Below are 20,798 nucleotides of genomic sequence, written 5' to 3'. Positions count from 1 at the left end.
CAGGGTCCCTGCCAGGAGAGAGCCCAAGGGAATCCAGGAAGACGTGAATTGCCCAGCCCCCCCACACCTACCCACCATGCTCTGCCTCAGCTTCCACAAGGTGCCCCTCTCCCAGTTCCTGGGGAGCCCCAAGCAGGGGATGCAGTGCTACGGGGAGCCCAGGGCAGGCAGCTCCCAGTGGGGTTCCGCCAAGTGGTGAGGTCATCTTAGCCAGCTCGGGGCTCCTGCCTGACTGTACTGCTCAGCGTGGCCATGGGACCCTTAGCCAGACGCATAAGCACGCCCATCGGGTCCCCTTGGGGAAATGATGGGATCGGGTGATCAGCTGAGTCATCGGGGGACTGAGGGCCTCTGGAGCTGTGGGAAGGCTGGACAGAGGAGGGGTTTAAGGCTGGAGAAGGGGTGGGAGAGCAGGCCTGGGGCATGGATGGCGTGTTCAGGAAGGAGAGGGCTTGCTGAGGGGCCTCTGGACATCGAGGGGACGTCCAGTTTTGTTCTCAGACTCCCTAACTCAGGCCCCATGAGGGCCAGGTTCCTCGTGGCCCTGCCCTCAGTCCAGGAATTCTCAGGGGCCCTGAGGACTCCAGGCTCCTGCCTGCACCCTGGCTGAAATTGTGGGACTGGGGGCTGGGAGAGCCAGCTCTGTGCGGCCTGGGTCTTGCAGGGCCACCTGAGGGTGCAGCTGTGAGGCCAGGTCCCTTCTCCTCCCTTTCCTGGGAAAGCCAGAGGCTGACCCAGCACACTCCAGGCACCAACTAAGTGAGGCCAGGCCAGGGCAGAAAGGGAGACAGAGAAAGGACCGTACCCTGTCCACAAATAATCGTGCTTTGTTGCTTCACCCACCACCCGCAGAGGAGAAGTATGTCACCGTGCAGCCTTACGCCAGCCAAAGCAAGGACGAGATTGGCTTTGAGAAGGGAGTCACCGTGGAGGTGATCCGGAAGAATTTGGAGGGCTGGTGGTACATCAGGTAGGAGCCCCAGCAGAGTGAGGTGCCCCCAGGCAGGTCCTGGGCAGCGGCTGGCAGTCAGATCCTGACCGAACCAGGCGCCCACGGCCCGGCCTGTCTGCTTCAGCTCCACACAGCTGAACTGCTCTGACAGAGGAGCTCGTCTTGCAGATTCCCTCCCGGGACACATAAACGGGACACACAAAGCAGAGCCGAGCCATGGCCAGCAGGGCACAGGGGCCTGGCCCGGCTTGCAGGCTGTGGTGCAATACCTCCCTGTGCATCTGCCAAGAGGCTCCAGCACATCTGAACTTGGTTTTCTGTGTCCGGCCTTGGCTGCCCGGCGTGCTCTGCAGCCTGGGCCACCTGGAATGCCGGCGTCCACAGGCCTTGCTGAAGTCACAGCAGGCGGCCCCTGCTGCCCACGGCTCAGCACCAGGGTCCCCAGACACAAGCTCTGGCCCCAGCTGCTCCACTCTGCAGGGCTGGCTCCATAGTTGAGAGAGCTGGGGCGGAAATGAGGCCTAAGCCCAGGCCTGCTTCAGAGGCCTCTTGCTCTGCCCTTCCCTCTCCTTGGGCCTCATCCTGCTTCCCAGCTGAGAAACCCATCTAGGGGTGTGAGAAGGGGAGTGGGGAGGTTCCTGATGCTCAACCCTGAAGCCTTCACTGACGTCTTCCTACCAGGTCCTGCCCTCCAGGCCCCTCTGCCCAGGCCAGCTAAGGGGATTACTCCCAGGAAATGTTTTTGGGTTCTTTAGAAGCAGTTCAGCTGCGATGGCTTTACCCAGTTTCTCTTCTCCGCCTGTAACCCTGATGTCCAGTAGTCCCTGTTGTGGGCTATGAGAACCACCTCACCACACCTGGGAACCCCATACCCTCTGTGGGCAGGATGCTGTTCAGAGCCTTCTCCCACTGAGGGCGCAGTTGGCCCAGGTGGTGGGGGTACTCACAGGACAGTTGCTTGTAACATGGCACACCATGTGGTGTTAAGATGGGTTTGTGCTGACGGGTGAGGTGACGATCACCAGCCACCTGAACCTTAGTGTGACCTGCCAGGACATAGCACCCCCTGCCGCTCCGCCCTGTGCATACCAGTCTGGGGGCTGAGGTGCCCCTTTCTGTCCCATTAGGTGGTTCAGGAGTATGTGCCTGGACAATGGAAACTAGTGCCAAGCCCACAATCCAGCTGCCACAAGCCTGCATGGGAAGGCTAGGGAACATTCTAGCAGGCTGCTAACCTAAATCATCCACCCAGAGGTTATCTGCAAGGCTGCTGGGGTTTTTTCTTAGTTTTCTAAAATGACCAATGCAATCACTGAGTTGGTTCATCTAGTCAACTGTTGTCCCTATGGCATGGCCATTCAGCCAGTGGGAGCTTCAACTAAGAAAACCCTGCTGAAAGTTTCCACCTTAAGAAGGTTGCCAACACCCCCTTAAATATGCCATTTCCCAGCATCCCAGGCTCTGTGTTGATCCTATTTCCTGTCTTCTCCACGCCCCCCACCACACACACACGCATACACACACTCTCTCTCTCTCTCTCTCCCCCCTCTCTCCCCATCCTCCTTTTCCAGTTCGCTTCCCTCTGGAGTCATTCCGTGCTCCAGAGCTGGAAAGCAGATGTGAGCAAAGTTGGACCCAAGCACACACAGCCACTCCTGATTCCCTTGCATCTCCTGTCTGGAATCTAATTTTATCCATGTAACACCAAATGAGCACGTTGGGGTTTGGAACAGGAGCCCTCTGAGCAGTGAGCAGTCCTGCCCATCACCCCAGGAGACCCAGCCCCTCATCTCCACACAGGGTGCTCGCGGTGGCCAGCTGGTTCATCATCTTCCTAGACGAAGGGCACCAGGTTCTGGGCAAGATGCTGCCAGCTGCTAACGGTGTGACCCTCTGCTACTCACTTTGCTTCTCTGAGCCTTGGTTGTTGGTATACGTAAAATTAGGCACCTTTGCTAGTTGCTTCCATCCACCCCTGAAACTGCTTCTGTCTGCCAGCTCTCCGACTTCCATCCATTTATTCACTGATACGTGCCTTCCAAGCCCCGAAACAGGCCAGACAGACAAGCTTGGGTCAGTCTGCCCACACATTCACGTGAGTGAATGTAAGAAGCCACCTCCTACCTGAGCTTTCCAGCAAAGCTCAGACATGTTAGAACCTTGAACTTCCACATTCCCTTTTCTCCTACCTACTAAGCCCCCAAGAACCAGGCCTGATCAGGGAGGCAGGCGGTGAGGGTGGGGGGTGCTGTTGTCAGACATCTGGCATGGAGGAGCCATTCCAGACAGCCAGATGTCCCAGGGAGCAGGCAGGGACATTGCACCCCAGACTCTGGGGCATTGGCCAGCAATTGCTGGACCAGGAAGTAAGCTCCCAGTGGGTTTGGGTAGAAGTTCAACACCATGAAGGAAAAAGGGAAAAGCTTATTTTCAGAAGTCAGCAAATCCCCTAAAATTAGGTCGGCCCTGTCATTTGCCTTTTGCTTTTGTTTATGGGTTTGGGGTTTTGTTTTCGTTTTGTTTTGCTTCATTTTGTTTTTGCTTTGCCATACCAAAGGCTTTAATTTTATCCAGTCATGTGCTTTATTTAGGCTTTTCATTTATAGTTTCTGCTTTTGGAGTTCCACTTAGAAAGATTTTCTCAACCCCCAAGATTAAGGAGATATTCACAACTTGCGTTTTTAATATTGCTATACAGTTATAAGGCCAGAGTCTCACTGGATTTTCCTGATGGATCATCAGTCGTCCCCAGATCCCTCATTGAATAGCCCATCCTCACCTGAGTTCTTTGAGTCGTCCCCTTTAGCGTTGGTCTGTTTGTGGACTTGCTCTGTGAATTTGATCTGTCTGCTCCTCCTGCAGTTGATGCTTTCCCCACTTGGGCACTCTTTATACACATCTTCCCAGTTGGTCTCGCTATGTCTGTCCTTCTGAATAAATGTTTGCAGCTACTCTATCCCAGCCTCTTGGCAGAAGAGAAAAAAAAAAAAAAAATTGAGCTCCAGGAAAGGATCGTGTTCCAAAGCACCACAGACCAGAACTCAGGTTTCATGACTGTCACCTGTGCTGCCACTTCACCTCTCTGATCATACTTTCCTTTCCAACTGGGCGTTTAACTCTGTGCCTCTGTGTTCAGTCACAAAGTTGTGTCCGACTATTTGCAAACCCATGGACTGCCTTCAGTCCGTCCCAGCATCAGGGTCTTTTCCAGTGAGTCAGCTCTTTGCATCAGATGGCCAAAGTATTGGAGCTTTACTTTCTCATTTCTTTTTTTTTTTTAATATTTATTTTTATTTATGTATTTATTTGGCTGCACCAGGTCTCAGTTGCAGCACACAAACACTTAGTTGTGGCACTGGGATATTGTTTCCTGACCAGGGATTGAACCAGGGCCTCCTGCACTGGGAGTGTGGAGTCTTACCCACTGGACCACCAGGGGCGTCCCCATCTTCTCATTTCTTATCTCTAGAATTGCCCTCTGCTGTCATGAGGGAGCAGGTCATGGTAAAATCTACCTTTTAGGCAACCCAAAATCTGAAGAATCTTCTCATGTCAAGGTCACATGTTTGCCTGACTTTGCAGACCACGAGGGCCCACACCAAGAGGGATCAGGCAAAGAACTAGGAGACAGAGAGGAAGAAGGGGTGTTCCAGACGTCTTTTCACTGGCCCTCGTTCAGTTCTCTCCAGAGTAGTGGGTTTGCCAAGTGTCTTGCAGGTGCAGTAGAGAAAGCTCAGCCAGGCAAGGCCAGATGGAGCCTGGGGCCTGGCCAGGGCTCCCCCTTGATGCCAGGTCCCTCTCCTCCCTGCAGATACCTGGGCAAAGAGGGCTGGGCGCCAGCATCCTACCTGAAGAAAGCCAAGGACGAGCTGCCAGCACGGAAGAAGAATCTGGCAGGCCCAGTGGAGATCATTGGGAACATCATGGAGATCAGCAACTTGCTGAACAAGAAGGCATCCGGGGACAAGGAAACCACCCCGGCTGAAGGCGAGGGCCCGGAGCCCCCCATCACCAAGAAGGAGATCAGCCTGCCCATCCTTTGCAACGCCTCCAATGGCAGCGCACTGGGCATCCCCGAGAGGACCGTCTCCAAGCTGGCCCAGGGCTCCCCAGCCGTGGCCAGGATTGCCCCTCAGAGGGCCCAGATCAGTAAGAGCTTCTCGGACCCCCAGGTCCTCGCTGCACCGCTCTTTAGAGAAGGGGCATGAGGTGTAGGGCAACCCCAAGGCGGGTGTGCATGACCCCCAGATTATCCTCCCCTGACCCCAGGCTCACTGTGCCAGCTTGTCTTGTGCTAATCACATGTGGACAAGTCAGTTCCTTCCAGCTGTGAAATGGGGCCCCCAACACAAGCCTGCTCTGAGAATGAGAGCTGATACAGCATCGTGCTGAGCCTTACCCCTTTTTCCCTGTTCCCTTCCTCCAGCTACCGGAAATATGAGACACTTGGAGGAAGTACCTCCCTCCACAAGCTCTTTCAAGCAGTGTTCTTCCGGAATCTCCTCCTTTTGTACAGGAGAAACCCAGCTTCTGGCCCCTCCAAATCTCTGGCATCTCTGGGGCTGGGATGCCTGTGGTTGAGGGTTAAACTGTTCTATATTATGAGGCCAGCTTCTGTTTGTGTCCAGCCATTCTCAAAATCTGGAGGCAAGCTGTTTTTCAGTTTAGTTCTGAACTTGTTTAAATTAGTTCTATGCCTGGAACCTTCTGAGCAGTCACTTGGGAAGGGTTTCGGGGGCATTTCCTCTTGCTTCGCACTGTGCTAGCTTCCAAGGATTTGGTCGATAGACATGGTCTCTTCTCCTAAATTTGAAAATCTGATCATGCTATCTACCCTTTCCCCTGAAAAAAATGCCCGTGTCCACACATTTTGAAATGTGTGCGTCATTTTAGAGGATCCCCTTGAAACACAGCTAAGGCAGCTTAAAGATCTGACTTCCCACAGAAGCAGCCCAACTGTGCTGTCTGTGGTGACCGAGAGCAGTTTCCCCATAAATGTGGGGCAAAAGCAGGGACTTCCAGGATCAGGAGGGCATGCCCAGAGAAGGCAGGGAAGGCGCTGTTGCCTGGCTGGGATTTCTGAAGCCCCGTTTCCTCTTCTAGGCTCCCCGAACCTGAGGACAAGGCCTCCCCCTCGCAGAGAGTCCAGCCTGGTATGTGTGTTCAGTTTGTCTTTCTTGTTCCCTTTCTGGGTGTACTCTCGTAGCCTCCAGTAGTTGACTGGTCTCCATGCAGAGCCTGTTGGTCCAGAGCTTTCCCAGGGCCATGCTGGGGCTTCCAACTCTGTGGGGTTGGGGGCAGGGAGGAAAGCCAGGGGATCCCAGCCTTCCTGGGGCCTAGCTGGACAGTTTTTAATCGAAAAGGCACTGCACTCCAAAGCTAAATAAATCCACCCCGGCCACAGCACTGGCAGACATAAACATTTAGACTGGCTGGTGAGAGTGTCCAGCCAGGGCATTGCCAGAGGCTGGAAATAGGGCTGCTCTCCATGCGAGCCTGGAATCCATTCAGCTTTGCCTTCCTTGCTTGGAAGTGCCCGACGGATGCGATGGAGGCCAGAGCCTGGGAGGGCAGAGGATAGATCAGTGAATGCCCTCAGCGGGAGGGTAGCAAATGGCAGGGACTGGTATAGGCTGAAGCTCAAAGAGGCTCAGCACTGCCGGGGTCCATGGAGCCTGTGGGTGGGGGTTCCTGGCACCCAGACTGTCAGGGAGGCCGATAGGCTCTCAGGGTGCTGGGGCTTGGGGTGAGAGGTGGCAGGCAGAGAGCCTTAGAACCGAAAAATGTCATCTGGTGCTGCGGGATGCAGTGGAAAGAGTGGGGCTTTGGGTCTGCTAGGCATGGATTCACACTCCACTTCTGACATTTAGGAGCAGTGAGCCCCTGGGCAGGTTGCTTACCTGCCATGCACCTCAGTTTCCTTATTTATAAGAGAGGAGGACCATGCCACTCATCCCCTAGGGCTGTTATGAGGATGGGATGAGATGGTGTGTAGAAGGCTGGTCATCAGCTTTCCACGTCCTCTGTCAGCTCTGTGTGCTGTGTGGGGACAAGACTTCCACAGTCAGGTCAGGGCTTAGCAGCAAGATTTACTGTGATCAGTGATATCCGCCCTGGGGAGAGGGATAGCAGCAGTCGCTGGAATGCTGGCCCTTCTGTAAACAGGACCTTGAAGGTGTGGGCCCTGGAGATGGGACCGTGCTAGCCCTGGCCATCAGCCCCAGTGGACCCTCTGTCTTGTTTCCGCGCCCCGCCCCGTGCCCCACCCCCCCACATTTGATGCAACTGGACAATGCATTCTCCCCTTCTCCCATCTCTCAGCCCCACTGACTATTTTCAGGCAGACTTGATTTTGGCAAGAATGGGGTAATTCCTTCCACACCTACCAAGAGCAGGGCCCATGGAAGCAGAGCTGCTCTTTCCAGCGAGGTCTGGCTGACTCCCACCGGGCTGGGGGTCACGCTGGGCTGGGACCAGGGCCACATATGCGCATGCTCACAACAGCAGGGCCAGGCGCCAGGGCAGGGAAAGTTGACCGGATCATATCCAATCCCTCAAAACCATCCTCCCCCACCCTTCACTCACTCTGACCTGAGACAGCTCCACAGTGACTGGTAGGACTAGAACATGCTGAGCCTTGAAGGACAAGGCAGGTTAAGAGGAATAGGATGGTGTTTCAGGATGGTGTTCAACTTTGGCTTGTATTTACAGAGCGTTTCCTGTGCCCCTGGCTAGACCAGAAGTTTTCATTCTCTCCTGATGCTGTGATTAGCCCCAGTTTACAGATGAGAAAACTGAGGCTCAGAGAGGTCAAGGGTCTTTCTCAGGGTCACATAGCTGATGAACTGCTGACCTGGCTTTGGAACCCACATGTATCCATCTGCAAGGCAGGGTCATTTGAGGTTGTCCTCAAAAGCTGCTTCCCCAACACTAGCCTCCCAAATACATGTACCTTTTTTATTTTTTATTTTAACCTCTTTGTATGATCCCAGGACATACTGGAAGTGATAGGGAAATACCAGGTCCTCGTTCGTTGGAGTAGAGACCAGCCAAAGCTGGAATGTCCTCTCCACAAGGTCAAGAGGGTTGTCCTCCTAGTTCATTCTTGGTTGCCTGTTGCCTTGGAATGGAGTCTGACACCCAGTAGACACAAAGCAAACATTTGGAAAATGAATGATTGAGGCTCACAGGTCATGGGCTGGGGCCACATTCTAAATTTCTCTGCATGTCAGGCTTAGGTATCAACATGCATCTAGGAAGCATTTAGGCTGCCCAGCATGATCACCCCACCCCAGAGCAAATGATCCTGAGCTTTATTCCGTGCTTGCCTGACCATTTGACATCATCATGATGACCAACCCAAGGGCTGTCTCACCAACCCCACAGTCCCTTACACTCACCCCACACCTCTGTAGCAAGGTGTCACCCCAGTAGACTTCCACCTGAGACTCAAGGATGTGACTTTCATCTCCTGGGGGGCAGTGTGTAGGGCTTTGTTACAACGGTTTCTTTGTTTTTTAACGTTCACTTTGGGACCTGAAAACTGGATTCCGAGTGGAGATTTACTAGAGGGTCATTTTCATAGCTCCAACAAATTGTGAGCGAATCCTGGGTATTCTTAGAGAGCCTGGGCAGGAGCATGGTCTCTTAGGGAGACACCCTGAGACTCAGGTGATTGATAATCCTCAGGTCAGCTGCTGTCCAGCTGCTGTAAGTGCCACACTCACCTCTGTTACCGTTCTGATCAGGTGGGTCTTGCTCACTGAGCCCTTCTCTGCTTCAGGGATTCCAGCTGCCGAAGCCACCAGAGCCCCCTTCTGTTGAGGTGGAGTACTACACAATTGCTGAATTCCAGTCGTGCATTTCTGATGGGATCAGCTTTCGAGGTGGACAGAAGGCAGAGGTAAGCCTGGGGCCATGAGGCTAAGTGGTATAACTCATGCGGGTCAGAGGCCTCCCATGTTTCCCATTTATGTCTGGGGGTGGGGGGCGGGGGGGCAACATTCCTGAGGGGTGGGCAGGAAAGGTGCAGAGACAGGACCCACGAGGCTGAGAATTCGCCTAAAGCCTGTGTCATAGCCAGGACTAGAACCCACGGCTCATTTCTCCAACCAGCTCCCCTCACACCAGCATTTCCCAAAGCTCAACACAGGAGCCTGTGACGGAGATGCCTTGAAACAAAGGGCTTCTGGAGTCGAATGACTTTGGAGGAGAGTGAGTTAAACAAAACCTAGCCAGCTTTGTTGTGTTAATTGCAGAACTTCTCAGAACCTAGATATGGGGGTGTCACTGTGTGTGTCTCTAAGAGGGGACAGGACTAGACCAGACCGCCTAGCTTCCTCACCCAGGAGCACCTGGGGGCCAGGGTTCCACAAGACCTACATTAGGAAGTGCTGTTGTTGGGAGAGTGTGGAGCAGGCAGCCACAGTAAGGTACTGAGGACCCCAGTTCTGACCATGTCCACACCACAGGCACCTCTGAGCTTTGATTTAGGCACTTCTCCCCCAGGCGTTAATGAGCTTTGTCTGCAGACGGGTCGTAGGCCCTTTCCTGCTCCCTCCCAGTCCATCCTCTAGCATTTGTTCCCCCAGGTTTTGATGAGTTCTCTCTAGAGATGGGTCATAGGCCCTTTCCTGCTCCCTCCCAGCCCGTCTCCTAGCATTTCTGAGACCCCGCTCTGTGGCCAGCCCTACACATGGCATTCCAGGGGCCAGAGAAGATCCGTGACTCAGCCATTTCTCTTGGGTGGCTCTGTGTAGTAATAGAGTTAAATCCAATACTTCCTGTAAAACCATCAGAAGAGTAATTGGGCCGTCTCTACCTATTGAGGAGGTGATATCCCCAAAGTGGATGTTTTAAATCACATGCCTAGAACTTAGAACTAAATTTCCAAGAGAAATCATCCTCTCAGTGGTGCCTGTGCTTCCAGAAGAGCCTACAGAGTTCATGGTGTAAGAGAATTGACATTCTTAGGATCTACACAAGCAGGCATTTTGAGTGTGGAGTGGGCAGAGCGAGGGATGAAATGTAGGACCCAAGGCAGGGCAGGGTTTGCCGAGAGCTGGCCTCAGAAGCACTCTCCTCCTTCCTCGCTTGCCCCTCTTCCCCTACAGCCAGTGCTCTCAAGCCTCCCTCCTTCTCCCTGGGACCCTTCTTCCAGGAGTGTTCCACAGTTCAAAATTACAGTTGTCCCTTGGGATCCACGGGGGGTTGGTTCCAAGACCCAGATCCTGGGATGCTCAGTGCCCTTATAGAAAATGAGTGCAGCTGGCCCCTGTATCCTGGAATGCGGAGCCTGCACACATGGAAAGCCCTTGGTACAGCCGGCAAGCACACTCCTGGCCTTTCTCCAGTCTCAAGTAGCAGTTTAGAAACAAGCTTCTTGAGTGAGTTTATACTCATGTGGGAATGACTGAGAGCCCCAACCTTCCCATGGGAAACCAACTCAGAGATCTCCTCAGTGGTGGGATTTCAGTAGTGTGAAATGACCATGTGCAGTGGGGAAACCAGGGAGATCTGGTCTCAGGCTTTACCTTTGAGTTCCACTCACCTGCACCCTCCTGTTCTCTTCTGCCCTGAGAGACCCTTTCCAGGGACCCCAAGGGAGGGCCAGAAATGCATGGGTGATTGGGGGATGGGAGTGGTCCAGTGGCAATCTTCTGTACAGATGGGTCCCTGGCTAGTGGGGTTTTGTAGGGACTGAGAACAGGGCATCTTCTAAGCATAGCGGCTCAGCAGGAAGGGAAGTGAGGGTCTGTGCAGGAGGCCAGCTCCACCAGGGTGTTGACGGAGACTTGGAAGAACAGGGGCGGGGGCTTTGGAGAAAGGGAATCCCCCACCCTGGAGATGACAGAGACCTGGGTTTGAATGCCAGCCCATCACTTCGTTGGGTCCTGCGCCACTTAGTGGTGTTAGCTTGTCCAGGAAGTGGAGATACTGTCTTCTAGAGCCTAGTGTCAGGGCCTAGCCCACACACGGTCAGGCGCCAGCGAGTCCCCCACCTCACTGGCCTGCCTGCCCCTTCCCCCAGGTCATTGACAAGAACTCAGGTGGCTGGTGGTACGTGCAGATTGGTGAGAAGGAGGGCTGGGCCCCCGCGTCCTACATCGATAAGCGCAAGAAGCCCAACCTGAGCCGCCGCACGAGCACTCTGACACGGCCCAAGGTGCCCCCGCCAGCGCCACCCAGCAAGCCCAAGGAGGCCGACGAGGGTCCAGCCGGTCCCAACGAGAGCCAGGACTCCCCTCTGAGGCTCAAGTACGAGGAGCCCGAATACGACATCCCTGCCTTTGGCTTCGACTCAGAGCCGGAGCTGAGTGAAGAGCCCACGGAGGACAGTGGCTCAGGAGACAGGCGGCCCACCCAGCCCCGCAGGCCCTCGCCCGCCTCCTCACTGCAGCGCGCCCGCTTCAAGGTGGGCGGATCCACAGAGGACGTGGCCCTGGAGGAGGAGACCATCTACGAGAACGAGGGCTTCCGGCCATGTGTAGAGGACGGCCTGTCAGCCAGACGCTCCTCCCGAGACAGCGACTCCCCAGGGGGCTCCCCACTGTCCCTTGCCAGGAAAAATTCCCCCAAATCGGACTCCCCCAAATCATCCTCGCTTCTGAAGCTCAAGGCAGAGAAGAACGCCCAGGCAGAACTGGGGAAGAACCACTCCTCGGCCTCCTTTTCCTCGTCCATCACCATCAACACCACCTGCTCCTCCTCCTCCTCCTCCTCCTCCTCATCCTTGTCCAAGAACAGCGGGGACCTGAAGCCCCGTTCCGCCTCGGACGCGGGCATCCGTGGCACTCCCAAGGTCGGGGCGAAGAAGGATGCCGACCCAAAGGTTGGGCTGACCTCATGTGCCCGGGCCAAGCCTTCAGTGCGGCCCAAGCCGTTCCTGAACCGCGCAGAGTCCCAGAGTCAAGAGAGGATGGACATCAGCACTTTACGGCGCCAGCTGCGGCCCACGGGCCAGCTCCGGGGCGGCCTCAAGGGCTCCAAGAGCGAGGATTCCGAGCTGCCCCCCCAGACAGCCTTCGAGGGTCCCAGCGAGGGGTCCAGGAGAGGCTCGGCTGACCTCATCACCCTCCCTGCTGCCTCGCCCCCCTGTCCCACCAAGAAGGGGCGGGAAGGGCAGGCCACCTCCTACACCACATGCAGTGCCTACCAGAAGGTCCAGGACTCGGAGATCAGCTTCCCCGCGGGCGTGGAGGTACAGGTGCTTGAAAAGCTGGAAAGCGGCTGGTGGTACGTGAGGTTTGGGGAGCTGGAGGGCTGGGCCCCCGCCCACTATCTGGTGCTCGGCGAGAAAGAGCCATCCGACCCGCCTGGCAAAGAGACGGACACAGTGGCCCCCAAGAGCAAGCAGAACGAGGGCAAGTCAGACAGCCTGGAAAAAATCGAGAAGCGCGTCCAAGCGCTCAACACCGTCAACCAGAGCAAGAGGGCCACGCCGCCCATCCCCTCCAAGCCGCCCGGGGGCTTCATCAAGACCTCGGGCGCCGGGGCGGTGAAGATGAGGAACGGCGTGCGGCAGGTGGCTGTCAGGCCCCAGTCGGTGTTCGTGTCCCCGCCACCCAAGGACAGCAACCTGTCCTGTGCCCTGAGGAGGAACGAGTCGCTCACAGCCACCGACAGCCTCCGAGGCGTCCGCCGGAACTCCTCCTTCAGCGCCGCCCGCTCTGCAGCCGCAGAGGCCAAGGGCCGCCTGGCTGAACGTGCTGCCAGCCAGGGCTCGGAGCCCCCCCTGCTGCCCACTCAGCGCAATGGTATCCCCGTGTCCCCTGTGCGCCCCAAGCCCATTGAGAAGTCCCAGTTCATCCACAACAACCTCAAAGATGTGTACGTCTCGATCGCGGACTATGAAGGGGACGACGAGACTGCGGGCTTCCAGGAGGGCGTGTCCATGGAGGTCCTGGAGAGGAACCCCAATGGCTGGTGGTACTGTCAGATCCTGGACGGGGTGAAGCCCTTCAAAGGCTGGGTGCCCTCCAACTACCTGGAGAAAAAGAACTAATGGGGAGGGGAGGGGGGCGTGGGTCTTTCCAGCCTTGGTGTGGGTGAGCCGGAATAAGACAAAAGGGAAAGGGGAAATGGGAGGGGGTGGGGAGGACAACATGAAGCCTGCAGAATGTGTGGCCTCAAAGACCCCAGCTAGAAGGTGGGGCCTGGCAGGGACCCACATTGAGCAGGGAAGGGGAATGGGCAGGGGTGCCCTAGGCCTGGGGTCAGGGGTGAGAAAGCTGAGCCTCAAGCGTGCACGCTGGGGACTTTGCTGATGGACTCGGCACCATTTGGGACAGGCCGTGTGGGAAACCCAATCTGTGCCTTGGCTGCCAATCTGGAAAAGATGTGGTTGTAGGGGCTTCCCGTGCCCTGCCCCTGCCTAGCCTGGTCTCAGTGGCTGTTAGCTTGGCCTCCAGAGTGGCCCTTGTATCGTCCTAACCTGTATTTGTGAATTATCCTGGTTTCCCAGGGACCACCACCCGCCACAGGTGGGTGTGGTAGGAGATACCACTGGCCCTGGGGCTTGGAGACATCTCTTGTGAGCTCAGGCTGTCCCTGGGCCGGGCTTCCGTCCATGTCTGCGGAAGAAAAGGCAGTTGCCCAGGTGCCAGCAAGGATCCCCTTTCTTAGCCGTCACTGCCACTGGCCTTGGGAAGAGTGCCCACCTGCCCAGGGCATGCCGTGGAGGACCACCAGCTCCAGAGCTCACAGAGGGCGGGCAGAGCCGTCGGTCTCGTCAGTCTACACAGACTTTCTTTTGGGTATTTCTGGGTGGGCAATTCCTTTGCATGTTTTGGGAGAGGTGTGTTACTTTGGGGCTTCTATGTCAGGCCTTGGGTTTTTGGTCTTATTTTAGGGGTTATTTGGGGGCCCAAGGGCAGTTAGCCTCATGGGACAGGATGGGGAGAAGGTGGCGTTTCTGTCGTACTCTTGTGGGGAGGTTGGTTGGTTTGTGCTTTGCATTCTTCCTCTCCACAAGCCGAAGTCGCTTCATTTGGTTTCCACTGTGTGGACGGCACCGGCGCTGGCCAGAGGGATTTCAGGTGGGAGAAGCCCCAGCTCCGGACGTGGTGAAGCAAAGATGCTGCTCTCTCAGTTCTTGCGCCACCTCGGCAGGGCAGGACCCTCCCCAGGGAGGAGGGTGGCGTTCAGGAGAACAGCGTACATTCTCCGGCCCAGGCAGGGCCCAAAGCCTCACAAGTAGGCAGTGGAGAAGCAGCGGTCGCCCCACCCTGGGCTGAGGGGATCCTGCTGGGCAGACACCACCAGCCATCCTGTGGCCTGCAAGCAATGCCCGAGAAGACGAAGATTCCTGGGCCTGGAGCCAACCCGGGCTTCCCCAGGGGCAGCGCCCCTGTGAAGCGAGAAGGGAGAACGTGAAGTCCCTCTCAGCTCTGGGTGGTATCTTTCAGTTGACGTTTCAGAGACCACACTGGCCTCCCTGAGGACTCATTCTTTGCTGGAAGTAGATTTCCACACGTGCCTTTGATTGTGGACAAATCAGGCTTCACAGCCACTGATTTAGCTGCCAGATCCTGGACCGAGGAGGAAAGGCCCTCCCTCTGCCCTTGCTCCCCACCCAGGCAGTGTATGTTGCTGGAAAAAACAGCCCGGGGCCTGTGCCTCGTGCCCTCAGCCCCCAGCTGCCCCACCTCCCCCTTCCTCACCATACACTGATGCCTGGCAGCTCTAGCAAACTGCTCCCGTTCTTTGTTGAAAGGGCCGTGGTGAGATTTTGCTTCCTTTTGTTTGTTTAAAATTAAAATTAGTTATTTTCTTCTGCTGGACAGTATTAAATAGAGCAGGATGTTGAGTTATCTGCTAGATTGCAGTACTAATGGTAGTATTGTAGTGTCTTTATATTAATATTATTTGGACTTATTTGAACAATAATGATAAAGAAGTGGTTCATTATTTTTTAATTAATGCACTTTAATAAGGTGGAATGGAAAGAAACCCAGAGAGCAAAGTGCATTACTTAAAGATGCAGTATATACTTTTCTCATTTTTAAGCAGCACATATTTATTAAAAGAAAAAAAGTAATTTATGATTATTTAAAATAAAATTTAAAAGTAGAGTGACTGTCGGGTTAAAGGACCTTCCACGTAGCTATCTTCCAGGGGGAGGGCTCAAGCGGCTTCACTCCTCAATGTCTGCACTGAGCCAGTTCAATGCCAGCCAGGCCAGGAAGGAGTGCAGGACCCATCTGCCAAGCACAGAGCATCTCAGTTGGACTGGAGCACAGTGCTCCCTAGAGCCTGCCTTTCCCTGCCCTTCCTCTTCCACTGTACTGCCCTGTGGGGCTCTCCTAGCCCTGCCAAGGACCCCGTCTCCTTAATCTCCAGTGCTCTTAAGTAATAGAGCCATTATAAGTGACCTTCGGGATCACTTCATGCCATACCCTCCTGTTAACTGCAGCCCAAAGACAGGAATTAGCTTTCCGAAAATCACATAGTTAACGGCAGACCTCCCCACCCCCGTGAGAGTTTATAGTGTGGTCATCATGTTTACATTGGGACATCCAGCCCCAAGGATGGCTGGGGGTTGCTCAGGCATCCAGGAAAAGTGGAGAGTGCTGCCACCTAGTGACAGCATGGAGATTTGGGCAGTGAACAGGGATTGCCATGCCCCATCTTCACCCCTTGCCCCTCGCCATCACCCCGACTCACAGCACAGCACAAACCCTGCAAACCCAAAGAGAATATTAATACTTGAAACAAGAAGGGTGCATGCCAGTCCCTCTCAGTCGTGGCCAGGGGATGCCAGGGCTTGCGCCCCTGGACTCCTAGCCCTGCCCAGGGCAAGAGGGCTTTTCCCTAGAGCTACTGAGCTGCTTTGTGATGTTGGAGGGTACTGCTGGCAGCAGGTAGAGGAGGGGAGGGGCCTGGGGCTCTGACCCATCTGGAGGAAAACCAGATCGGACTAAAAAAGGAAAAAAAAAAAAATCTCAGCAGTGTCCAAACCTAGTTTTCCATTAGTTGCAATTGAAAATGTGAAATGACGTTGTATTGCTGTATACTGCAACTTTAATCATAATGAGCCCTTCTGAGGTCATTATTGAGGTTTATATAATGCCTGAAGATGCATCCTTTGGTGCTTTTTCTTTCAGTTTAAAGACTTAATCACAAGGGAAAAAGATGTCTTCATCTCTCTCCCACTTTGTAACAGGGGCCTGGCTGGGATCTCTGGCACCCACCATGCTATTCCCACTAGGGCAAGGGACCCCAAGGGCAGCAAGAGGGCGTGGAAGGGACAACCTGAACTGCAGGTGTGCCAGCTGTGACCGGGCCCCCTCGCCAGCCCTCGGCCCCCTCCACCCCCAAGCCTGGCCCCATAGGCCCCTCTTTCTTCCTCCACTGTTCTCCATCTTGACGAAGGCATTATATAGAATCGTTTTAATCACTTTCAGATGTTAGAGCAGCATATTTTACAGGCATTTTATATCCATTGCTTTCCTCAGCAAGGCATGTTACTACTTTTATCATCTAAGGAAAAAAAAAAAAGACAAGGGAATTTCGGTCAAGCATTATTTTCATATTACTAGTATTTGCAGAATAGGTGTAGAACTATTTAAGTTTAGACCTTGGTTTGGTAGTTTGTTTTTTTGTTTTTAAGGAAGAAAAGAAAAAGTAACCCCTACTTTTCCTGTTTTTTGTATTTAACTAATATATAATTTTATAAGGTTACTCACTTCCCCTCCCCCTCCAAATACTTTGCATTCTCAATCGAAAATGAAAACAATCTGAGAGACAGGAAAAGTGCAATATTATCAAGAGGGGTGCCAGGGCTTGTAGGACAGTGCCGGGGAGGGCCAGCAGCCCCATGTGTTGCTAGGGGAGGTGGGGCTCTTGGAAGGAGTCAGCAGTGGAGCCAACAGGTGACCTGGGTATTGATATTTTTTTATCCCTCCTCCCCCTTCCCTGGCAAGATGGCAGGGGTCTCTGCCAGAGGGCAGCCCCTTCTGCTGGGTGTTGTCCACCCAGAAGAAAGGGATTCAGGGAAGTGGCATGGGGCACTCGGCCTCCCAGGGCCCCAGCCCTCGGCGCACAGCAAGGACCTCCAGGAACCGCTCCTTGTTTTCATTTCCGTTCTTTTTCAGCCAGCTGCTCAGAAAGACCTGTCCTAAAAATCACCCTCAGCAGCCCTCTCTCACCCCAATCTCTTGATATTTGGGCCATGATCCTTTTGATGTATGTTTGAGTCTTTCTAAAACTATGTAACCTCAAGTTCAGTTTTATGAGCAGGAACCCTCAGTGTAACCAAATCCTTCAGGGGGGGTATGTGGGTGCCTTGAGCCTAGCATCCTCCGGTGACACCAGTTCCCACAAGTCTGCAGCTGGGCCTGGCGCTGAGCCGGGGCCACCCATTCATCTCAATGACTTCAGCCTGAGTGAGGCATGATCCTGCCTCTGCTCAACACCCCAACAGTCCCCAGAAGATCTCGAAAAAATGTGTTGGAGAAGCCTGCGGAGGTCCCTGCGGACATAACTTCCCCCAACAGGTACCAAGCTGCCACCTCCTACCCAGGTGCTGGTAGAGAGGGCAGGATGGGAAGTCTCTGGGTCCAAGCCCTGGGAGCTCTGCCCCTCAGGGTGACAGGTGCAACCTCGCTGGCTCATCCCTTCCCCCTCCAGTACTGTACACTTGCTGCTCCAACCCATTTGATGAATTTCTGTACAAATATGGATCTGGTGCCCAGAGTGGGACTGTGCCCCTATGGGTGGGTGTGTCTCCTTGGAGTGGATACGTCTATAGGTCCAATTTTCGAGACGATGCAGTGCTCTCTGGAAAGAGAACCATCCACATTGCTAAAGAATTAAGATTCCCTCACTTTTTTGAGGGCTGTGTGTTGTTGAGTAAGTGCATTGTGCATGTGGTGTGTGTGTGTGTGTGTGTGCGCGCGCGCGTGCATGCGCACACGAGAATGCATATGTGCGAGTGTTGGTCATTTCCCACTTGAACTAAATAACATGGGGTTAGAGGAAAGAGATACTGGGCAAGCTGTCTCCATTGAACAAGTCCTTGGCATTGGGCAGGCCCCACGGGACTCACAGCTTCTGGCAGCAAGTGTATGTGTTATTCACACACATAATTCTGGCTGGAGAGTGCAATGTGTCTTTTTTTTTTTTTTTTTTTGTAATTATTTTATTATTTAGTTGGAAACTTCACACTGGCATTAACAGATCTAGCAGAAGCAGCCTAGGCCATTGTCCCGGGCTCCAAAATGAAGATGTGGAAAGGAGGCGCCGCTGGGTGTGGAAGTGCTGAGGGGTTCAGACAGGGCCACCACCTGCAAACACGTGTCTAGCAGGCTGCCTCCCAGCCTCTGCCGTGCATGTCACCACTGCGGGAACCCCCATGTCCTGCGAGCTGCTTGCCCTCAGTTCTTGTGTGGCTGAGGGTGGGTCAGGCTGGTCGGGGTGAGAATTCTATCACCTGCCTGTGTAGGCACATCATCCCTGATCTAGACTGCCGGCCCCAGCTGAACACTTCACGGGGTCTTGCCCCCAGTCTCTGGCTGGGGGTGGCCTCTGGTTCTCAAGTTCCGTGTGACCACAGCCAGTGACAGAACAGGGTCATGACCTATAGCTTCATTTCAGGAGGAACGGCCCCACTGATAATAAAGTCCCTCCCCGTTTTGTCCTGCACCTGGGTCCTCAGGCCGGAAGTTGGGCGCATTGGTGTTTATAGACTGGGTGGAGGGCTTTGCCTTTCTGGGCCTTGATCCCAACCTGCATGTAAAGTTGGTTTTACCATGCTATCCCCGCCTTCCCCAATCCTATCTTTCTAATCTTGAGTTTGCACTTGACAATCAGCTTCCTCTCCCGTCTCAGAACTTAGTGGCCTTAGAGAATAGGTCCCTGTGATGAAGGTCCCTCCTTTGCTCTCATTTCCATCCTGGCTAATGGGCTGGACCTCAGGAGGCAAGAAAGAGAAAGAAAAAATTATCGTTTTAAAGCAAAAGTATGGATCGAGCACGTTGGAAGTAAGTGAGAGGCATGTCGGCGAGATGAATGTGTGAGACAGACTGGGGTGGCTGGGGTTTTCCATCCCTTCCCCGGGAAGGCAACTCCCAGTAGAGGATGTCTGCTAGGCAGAAAGGGAAAAGAGTGAGGAGGTTGAGTCAGGATTTAGAGTCTGGAGTTTTGTCTTTATTAGAAAGAAGGAAGAAATGAATTCTGAGTGTTTCAGAAAAAAGCGAGCCAGTAGGGAGGAAACGATTCAACACCCAAGGGCCCAGCCAGAATAGGCTGGGAAAGTCTCAAGATTTGGCTGTAGAAGAAGCTGACAGGAAAAACTGCTAGTTGCTGGACCACAAGCTGGGTCGCCAGCATGTTCTCAACGGTCACTGATTTACTTTGTAGAAAGCCAAAGTTGCCAGCAACAAACCAATCTTTGGAGAACATTCCTCCATCTCTTAGTTTCCAAGCTGGTTTTGCCCACCTGTCTTTGTCCAATCCAGAACTGGCCTCTCAAATTACTTGAACCAGAGACCAGTAAGCAGAATGGTTCATGCAGTAGGGACCCACCATCCCCAGACTGAAACCTCGGGGTCCAGACACCATCCAGCATATGTGGGAGGAGGGCAACCTCATTTGCTCTTCTGTTGACGCCAGTTATTCTTGAGTACCTAACGATGTCTATGGTGTTTCAGTTTGCTGAGCCTGCCTCACTAGTGTGACTCAGAAGATGGTGCAATGCAGTCATCATGTTAGTAGCCTGTGAGCAAGGCATACTGCTCTTGAGCATTTCAGAGAAAGAAAGGTAAACAGAGCCTCCATTCTTGGATCTGCAGCTTGGTCTCTGTAACAGGTTTTCTTTAAATCCAGGACACAGGATGGGAAAAGGGTTTCACTGTCAGTTTATAGGAAATCTGCAGGAAGGCGACTTCTGAACCAGGCGGGTGTGAGTGGCAGGTTTGTGAAGCATGGGTTTGTGGACTGCATGGTTGCATGTAAGCTAGCTGGATGTCTTTGGGGCGTTCCTCACAGTGTCCACGCAACCTCTCCCAGCTCCTAGTGGGACCTGTGGGGCTGAAGGAGATCATTCCCCTTTCTCCCCTCAGAGAAACTGAAGAAAAGGATATTGAATTCAGTGCAGTTTGAGTGCTAAAAAAATTTCCAGGCTCAATGGTGGTGCTAAACTGTCTCCATGTTCCTAATATTTTTAATAGTGGGTTTTTTTTTCAGCTGTTCTCATCACAAAAATGCAGTGTCCTTGGGGAAAGGACCCAGCCCCTTGACCTGCCACTTTCCAGGTGTCCTTTATCATTCTGACGGGACTCTTCGGTCTGCAGAGAATATTCTGTCTTGGCATGCTTCTAGACTGTAAGATTTGGGTTGTTTTGTTTTGTATTTTATGTTTACATGCATCTTGTATTTCCCCAAAAACTAAATAAAGTTTTTGCCTTTTTAACTGAACAGAATCACCTCCTGATTCTCCCTGCCACCAGATAAAACATCCAGCCGAGTGGCAAAAGTCACATTACGCCCAAATGAGGCATGAACTTCAGGGTCCGGGCCCGCTGAGGACACTGGGTGGGGGAAACATGTAAGCTCCCACCCTTGCTGGTGGGAAGCATGCTCAAGCTCCCCAGCCTTCCCCCACCTTTGGAAGGCTTTCTGGCCAGTGGCCCAGGCTTTTAGAGGTACAGACCTTGGCGCCACCAAGACCACAGCCAGTGGGTTTCCATGGCTCCTCAGCTTGAGCCCCTGACCCTCCCCTACTTTTGCTGGACTTCAGTAAGCAGGGCTGAGCAGTCCTGGTGTAGGAAGTGGCCCATGGCCGTTCAAGGCCAGGCAGAGGCTGGCCAGCCAGAGCATCCTCCCAGGAGAGAGGGCAGGAAGGCAA

General features: G+C 53.9%; 1 protein-coding gene across 6 annotated transcripts in view; it reads left to right on the top strand.

Annotated features, from left to right (window-relative positions):
* SH3PXD2A (SH3 and PX domains 2A) overlaps window positions 1–20,368 on the top strand; it is a 255,534-nt gene extending 235,166 nt beyond the window's left edge. For all 6 annotated transcript variants that reach the window (XM_027960561.3, XM_015103404.4, XM_027960560.3 and 3 more), the window contains 5 exons: window positions 853–970; window positions 4,764–5,101; window positions 6,056–6,105; window positions 8,736–8,855; window positions 10,983–20,368. In XM_027960561.3, the coding sequence (XP_027816362.1) occupies window positions 853–970; window positions 4,764–5,101; window positions 6,056–6,105; window positions 8,736–8,855; window positions 10,983–12,956 (2,600 nt within the window). In that variant the 3' untranslated portion in view covers window positions 12,957–20,368. The remainder of the gene's footprint in view (window positions 1–852; window positions 971–4,763; window positions 5,102–6,055; window positions 6,106–8,735; window positions 8,856–10,982) is intronic.
* Window positions 20,369–20,798: the final 430 nt, after the last annotated feature.

The sequence above is a fragment of the Ovis aries genome, chromosome 22 (assembly GCF_016772045.2).
Source record: "Ovis aries strain OAR_USU_Benz2616 breed Rambouillet chromosome 22, ARS-UI_Ramb_v3.0, whole genome shotgun sequence".
Lineage (NCBI taxonomy): Eukaryota > Metazoa > Chordata > Mammalia > Artiodactyla > Bovidae > Ovis > Ovis aries.
The sequence above is the reverse complement of the archived record's forward strand: the minus strand, read 5'-3'. Positions and strand labels throughout refer to the sequence as shown.